General features: G+C 44.1%; 1 protein-coding gene across 3 annotated transcripts in view; it reads right to left on the reverse strand.

The window, feature by feature from the left end:
• The window catches only part of Best3 (bestrophin 3), a 37,267-nt gene extending 31,216 nt beyond the window's left edge, over positions 1-6,051 (reverse strand). The window contains exons 1-3 of one of the 3 annotated variants that reach the window (XM_075954466.1): positions 5,871-6,051; positions 3,955-4,122; positions 93-187 (exon numbers count right to left, since the gene is read on the reverse strand). In XM_075954466.1, the coding sequence (XP_075810581.1) occupies positions 93-187; positions 3,955-4,106 (247 nt within the window). In that variant the 5' untranslated portion in view covers positions 4,107-4,122; positions 5,871-6,051. The remainder of the gene's footprint in view (positions 1-92; positions 188-3,954; positions 4,123-5,870) is intronic. The other 2 variants (XM_075954468.1, XM_075954467.1) reach the window with 2 other exon arrangements.
• Between the last annotated feature and the right edge of the window lie 13,973 nt (positions 6,052-20,024).

Here is a 20,024-nt window from a genome sequence, read left to right on the forward strand (position 1 = left end):
ATGCCGCTCAGCCCGGAAGCACTCTCATGCAGTCCTGTGTCATCTAACGGAGACAGCTGCGTGGCTGCATTCTGCGTGGGACCTATACTTACCAAGCACAAAGGTTACTGGAATTTGTTCAGCATATCTGTCACAGTAAATTGATAATTTTTCAAAGTAACGTTTTTGGGCTCCTGTAAGTAACAATCTGGAGCAAAAATAAAACGCACAGCCCTTTACGATACGGCACGTCCGCACCTGCGCTGCAGGCGACATCAAGTGCAAACAGTTAAGCACAAATAATCTCAGGTTGGTTTGTTTTTGCTCAAAGGAACTCTATGATTTTGTTCCTTTGTCCTTAAACGGATGTGTCTCCAATGTTTTTTTTTTTTAAAATTGCTTTGTGCTTCAAGTATTCAAGTTTCTAAGCACATAAATCCGTCGGCCATTAAATAAAGAATTCATTAATCATTTTTTTTTTGTTTTTTAAAACTTTATAATTTTTAAGTTTTATATAAACAATTCATTGGATTTTGGAGAAAGATATGTTACAAAGGAAGTTTTTTTTTGTACTGAGATTTGGCTAGGGCAGCACAGGTGCCAGGCAGACAATCTCACCGAATTCCAGCCCGATCTGTTCTTTTTTATTTTCGAGACAGGGTCTCACTTAAGTGGCCCAAGCTGGCTGGAGCTCACCCTGTAGACCAAGTAGGTCTTGAACGTGTAATTCTCCTGCCTCAGCCACCCAAGTAGCTGGGGTTACTGGCTAGCCCACCAGACCCGGTTTCTGCTTTTCAATTATTCATCAGAATACTTAAAAAAGAGATAGAGTATTGATTTGGTGGCTCAGAGTTATTAAGTCATTATTGATTAACAGCATTAGACATCTTGATCTTAATCCAGAAGGTGTTAATTAATTAAATTAAGTAAATTAGCACATTCTGGATTGTGCAAATCCCATGTCAAGTAATATTATAATTCTTTACTTAAACACCCATAATTATTTGGAATATAAATAATGCTGATTTAATATTAAAGGTGGAAATGTGGTTACCTTTGGCCACCGCTTCAGAACTTTTCTTGTAGATCTGACTTAACCTCCCCAAACTCATTTTCTGAGATTACTAATTGTACCTGCCCATAACGAGACCGTTATGTCTTAGGGAGGGAATTCAGAGCCCAAAGAAATCTCTTTAGGCAGGCTAATAATCATTACCAAAACGTGGGGAGAGAAGCCACATATGAATCTGCATAGATCAAAAGTGCAGTCATCTAAAGGATGAAGAAATCTAAGGGAAGATTCATCGGAATAAGTACTGAAAGTTCCCTTGGGTATAATATCAACAGAGAAGCTGAGGAGCAGTGTCCAACCAAGGGGCTACAGTTGGAACTCAGTCTGGAATTGGCACTGGTGAAGAAAGAGTTTGGGGTCCCGGGCTGTGTGGAGGTCCTGTCTCGGCTTTGGATGAGGTGACAGAGTTCGTGGAATCAGGGAAAATGGCGAGACAGGCACCAACTGGACTCACAGGCCTGTGAGGGTCATGCTGGTGACAAGTCACAGACAAAGTGGTTTTCTGATTCTGGATTTTCTGTTCTAAAACTTAGAAATGGTCAAAGAGTATTTAGAGTAGAAAGTGTAGCTCTTAGGATCAGTTAGGCCCAGCCTGAGCACAGCACAGGGTTGCCGTAGATGTAGGCCGGGTGCATTGTCAAGGCTCTAAGAGTCGCAATTTTTTAAATTTATGGTGTTGTAGAGATAAAAAAAAACAATTATATAGATAATTTTTAAAGCATATGTCTTCAAACATAGCACCCAAATGGGTGGTATTAATACTAAATGGCCAAAGAAATATGAATAGTAGACACAGAAATTTTCTTAGCTAGAAAAATACCACAGAGATCATTTTATCAAATTCCTCCAAACTGGAAGAGGCAGAATCAAAGTCTATTGTAGGCACAAGAACAAACTCTGCCTATGTTTCCCACAGGTCTGCTCGACTTTCTTGACTTATTAATCTAACAGTTCTTGGTAAATCCTTATGATAGAAAGGGTCTACTTGGGTTGGAGAGATGGCTCAGTGGTTAAGAACACTGGCTGCTCTTCCCGAGGGCCCGGGTTCAATTCCTAGCACCCACATGGTGGCTCACAACTGTAACTCCAGTTCCAGGGGACCTGACATCCTCGCACAGACATACATGCAGGCAAAAACACCAACACACATGAAATAAATAAAATTTAAAAAATCTGCTTTTTAAAGAATTTACAATGAGACTTTTGAAAAAGAAGGAGAAGCTAAGTTAGAGTGATTGTTAGAAATGTATACACCCTGATTTTTCGAAAGACAAAAATCTGTGTAGACTTTCGGGGGGGGGGTATGAGTTTAATATTGGCGCAAACGTTGAGACCCCAGGGAGCATTTTTGGCAACACAGCAACTGTTCTCAGGACTTTGTCTATTCTAAGCAGCAGTAGCAACAGTCAACTCACATTAGTAAGAATAAACTAAGGAGACAGCTGTCCTGGAACACTGCTTGCTAATCTGTCATATTCTGAAGGTTTGTGTGTCACGTGACTAAACTGTTGAGACAGTATATACGATATCTGAAAAATATTAGAAGTCTCTAAGGACATTTGGCGAAATGTAGTCTTGTGATTTTTGCCTTGGCGTTTTTTGTTTTGGTTACTTTGAACTGGGGGCTGAACCTAGGACCTAACACTTGTTCCTCTATCGTTCTGCCACTGAGCTAAATCCCCAGCCCCACAAAATCCATCCTAGCAAGTACACTTGCTTGGAATAACAGTGTTTTATTTTGGGGACAGGGTCTCTTGTAACGCTAGTAGCCAAGGATTATCTTGGACTTCAGATCCTCCTGTCTCCACCTCCTCCATACTGGGATTACAGGGTTGTGCCTGGCTTTCTGTGATGCTAGAGAATGAACCCAGGACATCCTGCAGGCTAGGCAAGCACCTGAGCTAGCTACATCCTCAGCCCTAGCATGGAGGTTTTGTCAGGTAACAAAGTAGCTGCTCGTGCTTTGCTTGGGCAATGCTCAGCCGGCTAAGCGAGCATCCCTTTCCTGGATGGAGTTTAGTGGCTGCAAGGAAGGATGGAGGTGAGATGATGACTCAGTTTGTTCATCTGTGGTAGAAGAAAAAAAAATCCATTTCTAGCTAAAGTGGAAATGCAGCCTCAAAACCTCACATTTTCCTATTTTCGCTTCCTCCAATGATTCCACTTTAGGTTAATGATCCAAAAGCTTCTGCTTTAGCAGACTGATGAAATTTCATTAAGACTGCAATTTTCAGTTGTTGAGAGGTAGATATGCTAGACCTCAAAGTGTCTCTCAACCTGACAGGAGCACATCTTGACATTATAAAGAACAAATACCTCCTTTTGCGACAGTGACATCCTGAAATCAGAAGACATAAGAGAACAGATTATTCTTCGGGACTTAGTTCTTTTGTCGAGGCACTGGTAAGGTTTGAGTCCACTATCCTGGGTCAGAGCTTACCATCCAGACTAAAGGAAGGAGAGCTGCCTGGTAAATTCTATTCCCCCATATGTTAGCTCCATATGGAGCTGCAACAAGCTGTCAGGCCACAAGTCCAGACTCTGAATGACATCGTTGCACAAAAATATTTGTCTGTGGGCTTTGCCATTAATCATCACACGATGAGGGGGTAAGTATAAATCTTTCTATTTACGCCCAAAACAGAATGGCTGACACCTGATCAGGACCAGTTCCTGTGGGGCTGGAATGCCAGCCCCTTGTCTCTGCCGGTTGCTTACTTCTAATACATGGTTAGGTGTGGATTAAAATACCGTGTCCCGAAGAGAAAATGACAGAGAAGTTCATGCAGAGGGAGAGGTTACATAATTGCGAAGGCCATCGGCAACCAAGGGGATCCGACTTTTGAGACTATTCTTACATAACATCTGAGGGCCGGTTAAGGAGACATGCAAAGCGAAAGTACCTGTACACCAAACTGATTGCTGTGTAAAGAAGGGCAAAAACAACAAATTCCCTGTATAGGAGCTTGTAGATGCTGCCTCTCCACTTGAGGAGCAACCTATGAAATCCAAAAAAGGTGGCATTTGCTACTTTACTGGAGTAAGTGACAGTCATCTCGGATAGTTTTGTTCTAGAAGAACAAGAAGACAAAAACACGGGTGAAAAATACGGTTGACGTCAGCACTGGCACGCACGCGCTTTTTCTAATCAAAGGAGACTAAAGCCGGCAACTGATTAGCCGACCCACCCTCCCCGCTTTCCCCCACTCCCTTTTTAGAACTCAAAGATACCACCACCTCACCGTCTAGAATCTCAGTACTAAACCTTGAAGCGCAGAAGGGGAGGAAGGTGGTTTCCGGAAAGAGTGTTCCTAAAAGCCCCGAGATTTCTGTAATTGTTAAATCTTATTTTAGAGTCTATAGCTATCGCTCAATGAATACCAAATTAACACATGCGGTATACGAGACACATCGCAATGCTGCTTCTTAACAGTAAGAGGATTTAGGAAACTTGTTTGCAAAACTGATGCTTCTTGAAATCGGTGGCCATACTCATTGGTCGGGGCCGTGTCCGCAAAATCCGTAAAGAGGTATTGGGTTCATCTTTAAATTTCCTAAGAGGAAAAAGCCACGGCCCACATCTTTGAAAGCAGGAGCTATTGTGAGGAAGAAGCCGGGCCCTTGGAGCACTTTCGCTGATAGGTGACTGTGGCTGGTCTCACTGGGTGGGATGTGAGTGTCTAAGTGGCCTCCGGATGCACAGTTGGAATTCTGTCCCTTTCAAAAGGAGACCATGTGCTGAGCAACCCTGCAGTTAAAATGCAGCATTTTCCCTTCGGAAAGTCTCAGCAAGATCCTTAAAGGTGGCTGGCTTTCTGCTCAGAGCTGAACAAAATGAGTCTTTTTTTTTTTTAAGACGGTGACCTTGAATGTGGTAGTTAGCCAAGGATGACCTTGAGCTTTGGGTCCACCTTTTGAGTGAGCGCTGAAATTGTAGGACTAAGCCCCTGTGCCTGGTTTCCTAGGGCCTGAGTCTTGGGGGTGGGGGATGGGGAAGCACTCCACCACCTGAGCTCCATCCCCAGAGAGTCCATGATCTAGGACTCCTTGTACTTGAATGCAGTCAGGATGAGGATGGCCCCCGAAGCCTGGTTTTCCCAGAGCTCTCTGCTTTGCCATTGCTTCTCACTGAGATGTGTTATTCAACTTTGAGCTATCTCAAAGAATATATATAATCTTGCTCAGCTACTGGCTAGCATAGTCACATGTGGATGCAATGAGATTTCTTTAAAATAGGAACTTTTCTCCAATGGAACTATGAGGCACTTCTCGCAGAGCGACTTAGACTGAGAACATGTAGTTTTAAAGTCAAATTATAACACACACACACAAAACCCATAGCATATTTCCCTATAGAGCAACCTGTAGCAGACATTCTACCACAAGTAAGAAAATGTTTGGTTCAGATAGGCACACACCCAACTGTAACTTCTCTATTTTCTCTAAGGAAATAAGAGCTGGCCGCTGTATACACAGCAGCAACCACAGCAAAATCACTAATATACCCTTCACCATTATTGATTTTAGTTAAAAACCACACCAAGGCCTTTTGCAGAAGTCAGTGGCCCTACAAAAGATTGGGACGCCTACCACAAAACACACTTTCCTCTTCCATTGCTCCCTTGTCTCTTTGCCTGAGGAGAACACAGATGACTCAGAGAGGGACACAGCAAAAGAAACCAAATGTCATCAGCTGCTCTAGCCACCTTTCCTTTCTTCCATTTGCTCCTCCACCCTTCTATTTAGGCTCTGACAAGACCCCAATACCCACAGAGCACCAAGGTCACCACTCAAGTGCGTAACCCGATGGCGCACTAACCTGTTTCTTCGGAGTCTCTCACGAGAAGGGAATCTTCAAATGTCAGGCTCTCCCTGAAGAGGCGCCTTCAGATCGCAGCTCGGCTTGCACCCTTCACTCGTGGACTGGCAGGTTTCCGCCTGTCCTCTGGCTGCCGTGAGGTTCCGGCGAGTAGCGAGTCCGGGGTTAAATGTTTTTCCACTTGCAGAGACCTGTTTATGCCAGTTTGCCCACTGGTGACAGTTATAGCTGGGAACAAACAGAAGTGACAGCTGCTGATGCTGCTTTTTTCTAATCTATAATTATAACTCCACCTGCCGCCCAAAGTACCCCTGTGAACGAGACTTCGGTGGTGGCGTGAAGACGTTGGGCTGTTTAAGTCCCGTAAGATTCATTTCAGCTCTGGCTCGGGATCAAGGAAGAAAGGCCCTTTTCTACTGAAAACTTCTGGATGTACTCCAGTCGCCAAAGAGGGAGATTAGGGCAGCCTTTTGCGCATGAAATGAAGAATAAATTCTTGTGAAGCACACTCTGGGGCAGATAGGAATGTATACAAGAATCCTGTTTGTCTGAGAGTAATTGAGACTGTTCTCCCGTTAAAAGCAACACGTGTGTGTGTGTGTGCATGTGTACCTAGGGTGTATGCATATTTGTATGCATGTGTGTGATATGTATGTGATGTGCATGTGTGTGTATGCAGGTAGTGTATATATGTGTAAGCACATGCACATATGTATATTTGTAGGCGTGTATGGTATGTATGTGGTATGCGTGTGTATCTAGGGGGTGTGTTTGTGTGTAGTATATGTGTGTGGTGTATTGTGGGGTGAATGTTTTAGAAGTTCACAGAGAATCTTGATGTGTGATAATGCGGTGAAAAACCACAACACGTGGGTTTACCATGTTTTCGCCATGGTTAACAAGGAAAACTTTGAATGATTTGAGTGGTTACTTTCGGATTGAGAACAATGCATATTTTCTTCCTTAAAAGGGAATGTTCACCCGAGTTCCTTAGGTGGTAGAATAATTAATCTGAGGGCCATTCCTGGAACCCTTTCAGCTTTCGGAAGTAACTTGTGTGCCTGTCATTGCGCCATGAGCTTAAGGAGAATAATAGGAAAAAGTGTTTGTTTTTGTAGAGAAACACGGAGAATAAAATATCTGAACAATCAAGACTAGGCTATGCCTGGTGGGTCATGCCCATAATTCTATCACTTGGGAGGCTGAAAGGAGACTTGCCATGAGTTCAAGCTTAGCCTGGGCAATTCCGTAAGTTCCAGGACAACCTCGGCTAATAAATTAGACTCTGTCTCAAAAAACCAACTAACCAACCAAGCAAAAAAAAAAAAATCAAACAAACAAATGGACAAATCCCTCCCCTAAAACCCTTAAGAATATATAAAATAGAAGAAATCCATATAACTAAAAATGAAAGAATTATTAAATTGCATGTGCATTTGGCCAACGTTGTCAAACTGAAAGTGCTTTACAGTCCTAACAGTGTAGGTGTTTTTTACTTCTCTGCCCTTATTCCCTTGTTCCTAACCTCATTCCTGTAAGTAATGAATATTCATTTAATAATTGTGAATAACTGATCGCAACACTGGGGCTCCAACTGCTGATATTGGATATTATTATTGTTTGATTATCACTTTTCCTCACTATTTCCCAGCTGTGAGTATCTTGGGGAACTTGTGAGTATGCAGAAAGCATAGACACAGTATTTCACATCTTATATTTGAGCTGTCATTGAAGAGTGGTTGGATAGACCTGCAATCGCACTTACAAAGGCTTTCAGGACTGGGGAGCCCCAGGGAGTATAAGTTTATTTAAACCCTCATGTGTACAAAAGAGAAACAGTGCAGGCTCTCGACCTCCCCGCTGCACCTTCTAATAGGTGTATGGTGGTCCCCTAAACTCAGCATATTTTACAGCAGTCTTAACTGAGAACCAGGAGCCCAGCGAGCTTTCCAGGGCAGCGTGCTCGGTAAACACCATCACAGCTCCCATCAGGCTGTGGTTGTTCTGTTACTGAACATCAAGAACAGATGCTGTAGGACATCCATCCCTATGTAAACTAGTCACGAGACACAGACGGAGAGACACGACTAAAGTCAAAACTTAAATAATACAAAATGCCATAAACAAAGCTTTAAAGCTTAAAAACTTATATGGAAGCTCGGCGGTGGCGGAGGCACATGCCTTTAATCCCAGCTCTCAGGATGCAGAGGCGGGCGGATCTCTGTGAGTGTGAGGCCAGCCTGGTCTACAGAGAGAGTTCCAGGACAGCCAGGGCTACACAAAGAAACCCTGTTTCGGAAAAGAAAGAAAGAAAGAAAGAAAGAAAGAAAGAAAGAAAGAAAGAAAGAAAGAAAGAAAGAAAGAAAGAAAGAAAGAAAGAAGAAAACCCTCATATGATTATTTTGTACCATCCATCTGTTTTGCTTTGAGACCGACCCTCTCAGTGGTCTCGAACTTTCCCAGTAGACCAGGCTGACTGGCCCCAGGGAGCCACATGTCTCCACCTCTCTAGCCCTGGGATTAGGAACATGAGACATCATACCCAGCATTTTCATGTGGACGCTTGCGACCGAACTCCGCGTTTCCAAGGCAAACGCGCCACTGACCGCGTCATCTCCCCGCCTGGGGTTAAATCATCATTTTCTCAACGTTGTTTCAGTTCAGTTGATTTACGAACTGTATACAGCGATTCTTATTCCTATAGGTAAAGTTTTCCTGAGCCCCTTAGGTGGTAAGATTCCTGAGAACTCACGTCCTCTTCCCTCTTGGGTTTTCCTGGTTTGGGGCTTCTTTAATGGCTTTTCCAGGGCTCTAAACCAGGCTCGGGAAGTCACGTGGCACTGCTGGTGTGCAACGTTTCCGATACACACGCCATTAGCTGGGGAAACTCTGCCCCATCCCCAGCCAAAGGCGATGGAAAACCTCCTCAAGCAGGCTCTCTCTTGGATCTCAGGGAGCAAAAGTGAGCCCCCAGAAATGGCAATACTGCTGCATGTTACAAATTTTCAGCTTTAAACCCAGAGGAGACTGGATATTTGAGGAGTCATCAGACTGCCCGGGCAGAGACTAAATGCCAACTCAACAAAACAGAAACGCATTAGTTCAAGCTCTGAAGGTGATCTCTGTTGAAATGGACGTGATGGAAAGCTGGTTCTATTTTAGAAACGAAAGCTCTGAGTCTAGAGAATTATGACTTACAGGGCTGAAAACATATCCTCGCTCAATAATCAATGCCATTTCTTAAGTGGATGGTAGGCTCTGCTCAAACACGCTCCAGAGTGCTAGAGGGAAAAAGAATTACAGCATAGAATCAATTATAAATCAGTTCAATTCCACACACACACACACACACACACACACACACACACAACAACAACCCCAAACTCAGTAAACCCAAGTATATTGTTTATTCTGAACAGCTAGGAGATTCTGTTACTTCACGACCAGTGTTTGGAAATCATATTATTGTATAGATCAAGGAAAGGTACGGGGAAATATCACCCTGAAATAAGAGGATAAGCCAGGTGTGCCGATACAGACACTTTGTTTCAGCAATCGGGAGGTGGAACCCTGAAGGTCAAGGGCACAAGACCAGTTGTCTCCAGCAGGTCGCGAGGTCAAGGCCGGTCTGGGCTACGTGTGATCCCGGTTCAAAAAACAAGTACGATGGTGGAATACGGGTGGAAATGAAAAGCTATCGTTGCTTCTGGTTTCCTAATTTGGTTGATGGAACACTTTTCAGACATCTTTTTAGGTTTGGTACCTCGTCATAGCTCCTGAGTGGTAACCTGCTGGGGAGGCTCCTGGATTTGGACTAAAGGAGTCAAAGAGAAACTTTAGGTTTTACCTCATATAAACTGTATTTTAAAGGTAACATCCATATTTTAATATTTTATTGGCTTTTTTATATACTATATTCTTATTAGATTCTTTCTCTCCCCCCCCCAACTTCTCCTAGATGCTCCCCGCATCCACCTCCGTATTCTCTCTCAGAAAAAAAGAAGCAAAAAACCCTTAAAATCAAACCGACGGAACAAAACAGAAGCACACACAAATACATGGAGTCCGTTTTGTGTTAGCCAGCTACTCCTGATAGCCAGCTACTCCTGAGCATGGGGGTCTATCTCTGCGTGTGGTTGATATCCCCAGGGACACTCTGTTGGAGAAAACTGGTTTTCTCTTTCCCAGTAGTTAGACGTTGCAAGTAGCTTCTTGGCTAGGGGTAACTTTTGGCTACTTTCCCTTCTCCTTGCTGCCACTTTGTTTTATTGCTATGACACAACACTTGACCAAAGACAAAGACAAAAGGAAGTGTTTGTTGTGGCTCTCAGTTCCACAGGAGACAGTTCATCACCACAGGGCAGCTGCCCGCAGCAGGAGCAGGAAGCAACTGGTTGATTTCACCCCCAGGCAGGGAGGAGAGAATGGGGAATTCCGACACTCATTTCACTGGCTCCCTTTTATGCAGTCTGGGACCCCAGCCCACAGAACAGCACCTCAGTTAACCTGACCTAGAAACCGCCTCACAGAAATGGCCAGAGATTTGTTCTTGTGGTGATTCTAAATTCCGCGAAGTGGCAACAGTTACCCATCACATTTTCCAGGCTGATTGATACCTTTAGCTCAACTCAACCTTTTCTCAACTCTGTGGTGGTCAAAATGAGAATAGCCCCCCTCCCCCAGGCTCATGCATTTGAATACTTGGTCCTCAGGTGGAACTGTTTGGGAAGGGTTAGTGTGGCCTTGTTGGAGAAAGTATATCTACCAGTAAGGGCAGGCTTTGAGGTTTCAAAAGACTCTTGACATTACCAGTCTCTCTCTTTCTCTGTACGTGTGTCTGTCTGGGATTGAGATGTAGGCTCTTCGCTCCTGTCCCAGGGCCAGGCCTGCCTGCCAAAACGTTCCCCACCATGCTAGTCATAGACCCAGAAGCTATAAGCTCCAGTACACGCTTTCCTTCCCCGGTTGCCATGGTCGTGGTGTCTTGCCACAGCAATAGAAAAGTAAGACAAACTCAACTTGGGTTTGATGCTCCTGTGCTTCAGATTGAGCCCTCCCTCTTCTTCCTGCTTCCACTACTAACTTCATTAATATATAACAAAATTGCAGGTAAATTTACATTTTGCCCTTGGCAATTCCATTTCCAGGGACCCTAAGTATACCTACCAACAGCAGGGGTTGGGACCCCCTCGGAGCCAAACGGCAAATTGACTTTGGGTCTTTAACTTGTTACTGGTTAGATGTGTGGTCTCAATAGCTCTTCACAAAACACCAGATTAGTCCACAAAGCCAGAATGTTTACAGATTAAGAACCTGTTAGACTGGATCAAACTAGACCTGATGGGATGTGAGGTGGCCACAGAGATGACAAGCAGGCCAGGGGATTGTTGCTAAGGAAAAGACTCATCTTGGAAAATGACACCGGGAAGCCCCCAGAATCAGCTCAGATGTTAGCCTGCCTTGGGAAAATCCAGACTGTTGCTCTCAGACAAAATCACCAGTTTGGAAGGTCACACAGTTGCACCTAACACTGCTTGCTCTGGGCCAGCACTGCTGCAGACGATGTCTTGGGTAGAAGAATTCTGCAACAGGGTATTTTCTTTGTAGAGACCTAAAAGCTGTTTTTGTTTTGGCTTGGGAGCCCAGCCTTTAATGGACTGAGCCATATTTCCAGCCCCAAAGTTATTTTTGCTAAAAAAAAAAAAAAAAACCAAAACAAAACAAACTACCACCACCAACAACAAAAATCCCACTTACTTTGGGGCTTAGAGAGAGAGGGCTTAGTAGTTAACAGCAGAGGATCTGAGCTTGGTTCCCAGCACTCACAAGGCAGATCACAACCATTCCATGAGATCTGATGCCCTCTTCTGGCCCCTGTGGGCACTGCATGCACCTATAGGCAAAATACTCATACATACAAAGCAAATTAATCTTACACTCACATGCAGTCACACAATGCACAGACATTCGTGCACACATAGACACACACACACACACACACACACACTGACTCCACAATGGTGTCTACTTATATCTAGTGGGCCCTAAAATGACATGAAAAGTATCTTATTTCTGTCCTCAAATTGCGTCTATCCCCTTAAACTTTGGGCCACATTTTACTTTTCTTTTCATGTTGGTCATTGAAAATGTTTTGTTCAAGGCTATAGTGCAGGGTGAGCCGGGCCTGCCACCTGTTGGATCTGGGATGCGTTTCTTCTACTCCTTTCCTGGTGCTTTCTCTGCAACACCGGGTACCGAGAGCCGTTCAGCCTTTGCAAGGTCAGGATGTTGATGCAAACAAAGGGAGCTCAGAAGTTCCTCGGTTTAGTTGAATGCCCGCTGTGCTGCAAATCTCAAGGCTAGAATACCTGTGCACAAGAAGGAAAACATCTTTTGAAATCTTGCCCATGACCAACAGACAATTACCAAACTTCAGTCTACTCCCGAAAAAAAAAAATCAATAAAAACCTGTTGCTCCCTTTGAGAAGCAAGTTGTCCGTCTATTTCTTTGATGACTGTTAGCTCCCATTTGCTCAGGAGCCGAACTTTCAATAAAGCCTTGCTTCTCTCGTTCTTAATATATGGCTTTGTCTCCTTTGTGCTGACTCCATGCCGTAAGAGCCCACTGCCTGGTCATAATAAAAAATGCCTATGTGCCAACTCATTCATTGTAGTATGGTTTGTAATTGCAAAACGCTGGAAAGAAATACTAGATTCCCATATGTAGGAGACTGGTTGATTAAAGTGGTGCATTAGGTAGATGAGACACATGTGGCTATAAAAAGGAACAACGGAGATCCTTATAAATCTGTATGGTTTACAGGGTATACTTGCAGCTGGGGTGAAAGTACCCAGAATCACTTATAGCAAATAAATAACATGATGAGACCCTTGACATCATTAGTTACGGGGTAAACGCAAGTCAGAGTGGCAAACACAGGGTGGCTACGAACTGCGAACAAATCTGGGAAAGGCATTGTGCAGGAAGCTAAGGCAGGAGGGCCACGAGTTCAAGGCCAGCCTGGACTACAGAGCAAGACCCTGTCTAAAACAACAACAACAACAAAATCAAAGAAACAGGAGAAGCAGAAAACAAGCATCAGTGAGGATAGGGAGAAATTTAAATCCTTGCACCTTGCTAGTAAAAATTAGAAACGTTGGTCCAATCAAAAGTAGAAAATAAATTGGTGGTTCTTCAGAAAGTTAAAGATTGTCGTCCTATGGTCTGTTGACTAGTGAGGTTCCATAGACCCCAAAACATTTTAAGCTACAGATACTGCTTTTGGTTTCCGTCAAGTTCTAGAGTGCCCAGCGCACAAAACTGGAGCTCACCTGGAAGCGTCGTCCCTATTGGTTAGCTTTCACAGTGCCAGAAGGTACGATGTATACTACCAGGCAAGAAAAGTAACTGCCAGCCATATCTGCTGCGACCATTGCAACCTACAAAAGTCACTGGGCTGGCAAGACACGGCCTCTGCAGCAACAGCGGCGTGAGCATCACCGGAGTAATGGAACCAACCACTTTTTCGTTGGATTTGTCTCACTCCACAGATCAAACCCAAACCCATTATAAGGCCAAGGACCTATGATGAGACAGTTCTTAGGCCCTGGGCGAGAATCTATTACTGTAATTCTGCTGAATAGACAATATAACTGTGCACTAATGACTTACTGTTAAGTATATAGATAGATGCTTCTCTTTTTCATTGTATGGTTTGTTGTGTCTCCTAACAGCACAAGCTGCCTGCTTATCCCCACTGTCAGAGCGCTGGGTGGCAGAGCCCTTCCGAATGGATTAGTGTCTTTTTGAAAGAGTCATGAGACAAGTAATCCTGCCTCCTGATGCTCTTTCCCTCGCATGAGCTGGCTTGTCTTTCTGTCACACAGCAAAGGCCCTTGATAGGCTCCCGCATCATAATCTTGAGCTTCCCACCCACCAGATAGATCTCTTTTCTTATGAAGTACCCAGCTTGACCTTCTCCTATGGTGACAGCCTCTTAGACAAGTCTTATCTTAAGATAGAATATTTCTGGCACACACACACACACACACACACACACACACACACAAAGTGTAGCTCAGTTTCTGTTTTCCCTGGAATCATCAGTTCTTCAAAGGACCCTGCACTTACTCACTCAGTCCTGTGACACGCTTAAAGTAGTTACAGAATAATCTTTGGGGAGAACTAGCTAGCTGAAGTGTAATATTTGTGTGCAGGGTTTTATGCCCCAAGCATTGGGTTCTAGCATCAGAACACCACATTCCAGAGCTGACAGGATGTCGGACCAGTGCCTTTCAAGAGTCAAGGAGAGAAAGGCTATGGGTTGTTGTAGGTAGGAAGAGAGAGCAAAGAAATGGCTGCTGGATCTCGGTCTAGCTAGGATATGTATGAGACAAACGGTAGAGTTAGATAAAGTTACCAGGTTAATAACAGAGTTGATCAGGGTTGGGGGTGCAGCTTACTGGTAGAGTGTGTGCCTAGCCTGTGTGAGACCCTGGGTTCCACGCTAGGAACAGACAGAGAGCATACAGTCAAAGCGAGCCTCCTGCTTTGATCAGTCAGTGTACCAGTTGGTAAGTTACTAACATTATGTGAAATCAGGCAAATCTTTGGGAACCACCCGCTATGTTTTCTAACTGCTTTACCTAAGAAAGTCACAATACAAAGCTCAAAACATACAAAGTTTTTTCTAAGAATGCCTAAATCTTCATTTCTTTATTTATTATTTACAATATATGACCCCCTCCCCACACCCTAGTTTGACTCTTGACTTAGTCATGACCAAAAAGCAGCTTGAGGAGGAGAGGATTTTATTTCCGCTTGCGGTTGTGGTCTCCCATGAATTGGGTGGGATCTTCTGGAAAAACATCATCACCCTTACAGCTGAAGGGGAAGGGGGAAAACATGCTAGAATTTGGAGAAGGCAACTGAACGTTAAGGCCAGGGCTGACAGGGTCCATTTACCCACAGTAGCCAGACAGGGCTTGACAGGTACACCAGTTTTACTCAGCTTTCCAGGGGTGCTCGACTTCCTAACTCTGAAAACCTTTAATACAGTTCCTCAGCTGGGTGGGGGTGATTAAAGGCATATGCCTTTAATCCCAGCACTGGGAAGGCAGAGGCAGGTGGATCTCTGTGAGTTTGAGGCCAGCCTGGTTTACAAGAGCTAGTTCCAGAACAGGCTCCAAAGCTACAAAGAAATCCTGTCTTGAAAAACCACACACACACACACACACACACACACACACACAAACCAGTTCCTCATATTGTGGTGACCCCCCCAAAACCATAAAATTATTTTTGTTGTTACTTCATAACCATTATTTTGCTACTGTTGTGAAGGGTAATGCAAATATCTGTGTTTTCTGATGGTCTTAGGTGACCCCTGTGGAAGGGTTGCGACTCCTATGTTGCTAGGGCCTTCCATTTGACACACCCAGTCAGAAGTGAGAGGTCAGTGCAAACATGTCTACCTCAGGGCCCTGGCACACAGAACTTATAGGGGAGTGTTGAGGAGGAACAGAGGAAGGGCACCATCCACCTCTCCCTTCTCACTTGACGAACAACAGAAATGACCCTCGAAGAAGTGAAATTCATCCAAATTCATAGCAAAAACGGAGCTTGGGAGAATTGAAAACTCACCAGTCTGCTCGTGGGAAGACCTAAGTCCTTGTCTTGACCAGGCCACCAGCTAGGCCTCAGACTTCATACTATGAGTTAATAGGGGTAGGCAAAAGCAGTAGTTTATGTTTGCTTCTGGGTAGACATGAGTTTCTAAGCCAAGTTTTTCCTAAATGTATGGTAGAAAGCAACGAGTTTGATAGTATTTTTGTGCAAACATGCCATGCACTTTGACCATATGCACTCCGCATTATCCTCTCTTGTTTCCCTACCTCTCAAATAGTTCTCCTTTTATTTTCATGCCGTGTACAGTGCACACGTGTGTGGCATATGCACACGCACACACACGCACCCGCACACATGTGTGGCATATGCACACGCACACACACGCACACACACGCACCCGCACTCACAGAGTGCTCGGGTTCCGCATACGGGAGGAAAGATGTAACACTTGCCTCTCTGGGTCTGGATCATTCCACTTAACATGCCAATCTCCAGTTCAGTTTGTTGTTCTGGAAATGGTATAATGTCATTCCTCCCCATGCCTGGATTAAACGCCATTGTGCATAGATATGCACACTTTATCCGTTCGTCTGTTGCATTTGGATGGATTCTATGACTTGCTGTGCAGGTGTATTGATGTATTTCTAAGGGAATATGAGTATGGGTTATTTTAAGTGAATTTTAAAACACAGTTTCTTTATATGTGTTCTCTCCTGTGCTTTTCATAATCGCCCTTCTCCCACTTGGCAAAAGAAGAAACTTGCCTCTCAACCATCTTATATAATGGGAGATATGAAACTTTGGGGGACCCAAACACACCTGGAAAGCGCACAGTCCTTTGGATTCCTGGGGCAGCACGCTGGGGGTGTGGGGGGAGGGGCTGCCTCTGGGAATTCCTGAGAAGAGCCCAGATCACTCACAGCGGACGCCCCCACTGTACACAGTCTTTCTGAGGCGGGGTCAGTCTCATGATGGAGCAGTTCACCTTGAAGTTGGGAGTGGGTCTTGGTCTACTTAGGACAATCCTAGGCTGCTTCAGACAATGAGCTCTGGATCTCTTCCTGGAATATCGGGTGCACGATGTGCCGAGTTGACTGGTACAACCACTGGCGATAACAGACAGTTACCTCAACCTCTTCTGCTGTGTTTTCATTCTTTCTGTTTGTTTGTTTTTTTCGAGACAGGGCTTCTCTGTGGCTTTGGAGCCTGTCCTGGAACTAGCTCTTGTAGAACAGGCTGGCCTCAAACTCACAGAGATCTGCCTGCCTCTGCCTCCCAAGTGCTAGGATTAAAGGCGTGCGCCACCACGGCCCCGCCTGTGTTTTCATTCTTGTATACAACCCGCGTCTTCACAGAACTAGTTCTCAAGAGCTAGACAGAGTCAGGAGCGTCCAAGACCGGATGCTGCTTTCCTTTGAATATCTTTAAAGTACCACACAGAGAGCTTGCTGGGAGTCTTAGGATTCCGTGCACCTGGAGAGCTGAGAACCCTCCAAGACGCTGGTGCTGAGGTTCATAGCTTTCGAATGATGTTTGACTTCCGGTGTTAGCTTTGTCTTCATGTTTCTCCAAATAGTCTCTCCAATTCTTGAAAAATACTGCTATTGTTCTAATAAAATGACATATTGTAAAAGTTCACACAGTATAAAAAAAGAAGGATGAGAAACCCCAAATTCTAACACTCAGTGATAATTATTGACTTTGGGAGTGTGTGTGTGTGTGTGTGTGTGTGTGCTATGACTGGACACATTCCATGCCCAGGTATGCATGTATGCATGCAATTTCCACAAATGAGATCTCATTACACCTTGTGGTGACTCAATCTTTTTTTTTCTTTCTTTCATTAAAGCACAGATACTTACTTTTGTTTCCCAGTTTTTGAAAGGCAACAACAGCAAACCATATATCTTATCACCATTACCTCTCACGAATTCTATATTTATGGATTTTTTTATTTAGTCTAGACAGGGAGATTAGATCTGGCTGCCCAGCAGTTGCCTCTCAAAGACAATATCTGAACGGAGAGTGTGGATTCAGTCACAATTATCCTCTCGCTTTCGCTGCCAGTAGCTCTTGTAGCAGTAAGAGATGGCGAGAAAACACATTTCCCAATCTAAACGTTAAAACAACCAGGTCATTAGACTTTAATTACAAAGTGTTATTGTGTTAAAGCTCTCTCCTTTCTCTCTAAAAAAATGCAAAGCAACAGTTGTTCAGCGGAGATGATACGTGTTGTCATTGTACAGGACTTATTTGTAGATACGGGGCCTCAATTCTACAAGGGCGGGATGCCATCCATGATCCATCAGGTTTTCCTCTGAAGATGACCAAAAATGCAGGAACCAATGGGGGAAAAGGAAGAGGCCCCTTTTAGGATTTTAGAAGCAAGTTTGACACATTGTCTGATAGAGAGACAAAGCTCTTTTCCTGTAGAAAAAAAAAATTGTGAGGTGGCAGCAAGCTGTTGTGCCATTAAACAGCACATGGTGACCTCTGTGCTGCACACCCTTCATGTCCTACAGACCCCTAAGTTCCCCCGTTAGCGTCCCCTCGGGTCGTCACCCCCCTAGAACAATGGTTTGACCAGCATCGTGTGCATATTTCTTTTGCAGTTCCTTTAAGGTTTGACGTCGTGTATTTCGTTATTTTGGGGGCCATCCTGGTTCTCCTGCAGGAGCTAATAAGAGCTATGAGCGCCTCTCTTTCAGAATGTACACATTCGCAAGCTTCATCGTTTTGTGATTCATTGAGTATCCCACCCCACCCTCAGAGTTCATCTTGGACCTGCTAAGGATCTGTGAGCCCTAAATTAACTGCCTCTACTTAGTGTTAATTCCAAGACTTGTAAATTTTTAATAACCGTTAAGCTAACTAATATTAATTACCCATTGTGTGAAGCACCTATATGCCCTTCTGGTCTTCCAATTAGTGTGACATCCTGCAGTTTAGAGACAGTTCTCAAGGTTTAGTGATAAATATTAATAATCAGATCACATAAACTTTAATTGACTATCCAGAGGCTAAAATGATCTGGGGGCACAAAACAACATATTTTCTGTTGCTTTATAGTCTTTCAGGAAGTTCTATAAGTCAATATGTCTTATGAGGTCAGACATTTCATAAGGCAGAAGGGATGGGAGAGGGGGCATGTGTCTGGCTCCAATTATTCTACAAAAAGATTCTGAGTAACAACTGCGTGCCAGGCCTGGCCTTAGGAGCTTGGAATAGGGGCTGGGGAGATGGCTCAGAGTTTAAAAGCACTGGCTGCTCTTTCAGAGGTCCTGAGTTCAATTCCCAGTAACCACATAGTGTCTTACAGCCATCCGTAATGAGATCTGGGGCCCTCTTCTGGCTTTAGGAGCTTGAAATATACAGATGAATAAGAATTCATTCCAATTGCAAGGAGGAGATAGGAACACAGATTGTTGTCAGGCAGGGAGAATTACAAGCTGCGGTATCAATTGTCACTAACAGAGAGGGGACTGAGAGGAGCTGCAGGCTGAGTGGGCAGACAGCTTCCCCGAGGTGACGGTAAACCTGCCCTTCAAACAGTCATTCTCCATCCCACGCTACTCAGGCTTCTCCCCTCTCCACACCATTCATTTCCTAGGATCCCCCTAATACTAAGCTATTTCTGGGACAGTTTAAAGGGGTCTAGGAAGCTAATGTGTACCCAAACCCAACCAAAAAAAACCAAACAAACAAATACCCGTGCCCCAATCCTGAGAAAAAGACCTAAGAATACATCCAGCCATATAGTTTTAGACTGTTTGATGATTCTCTTTCCTGCAGATTTGGAAACACAAGAACCACACCGATCACTCCAACCACAGGCCACACTTCTATATGTAGATATGGTGTCCAGTAGTGTGTGTGTGTGTGTGTGTGATTACTATAGTCATAAAGGACCAGATTATCTCTCAGAAACTTGTTCTTGTGTCTCTTTTCATTATTATTATTTTGTGTGTGTGTATTGTGTGGCATATGTGTACATGTGTGCATGTGTGTGTATGTGTGTAGTATTTGTGAGGTGCGTGTGTATTGTGTGTGGTGTGTAGCATATGTGTGTTTTATGTGTGACGTGTGTATGTGTGTGTGGTGTGTATATGTGTGATGTGTGTATATATGTATATGTGTGGCATGTATGTGCGTGTGTGTGCATGCAGCTTTTGGTTCAGCCTAACTCAAGAGTTCAGGTCTTTAGATCAGCCATTTCTTTCTTTGTGCCATAGTCCCAGGGGCTCCTCAGTAGCTTGACTTTGGTTTTGAAGTGAGTGAATCTGACCCGTGTATCTTCCACTTGTCCCTTTCATCTTCCCACAAGTCTGCATTTTTTCTTTTCCCTCCCTGTCTGTCATCTGCTTACTGTCTGAACTTCTCACCTCTGGGTTGCTGTTGATGGGTAACATTTTTCTAGATCTCCAAATTTGTGATAATCCTTGTTTTCTGCCTTCCTGCTTCTTTGACCTAGGCTCCTGAGACCCTCCACAAGACCACCTAGGTAGGTTTTTTTTCTTGTATCTAGG

Source organism: Microtus pennsylvanicus, chromosome 20 (genome assembly GCF_037038515.1).
Source record: "Microtus pennsylvanicus isolate mMicPen1 chromosome 20, mMicPen1.hap1, whole genome shotgun sequence".
Taxonomy (NCBI): domain Eukaryota; kingdom Metazoa; phylum Chordata; class Mammalia; order Rodentia; family Cricetidae; genus Microtus; species Microtus pennsylvanicus.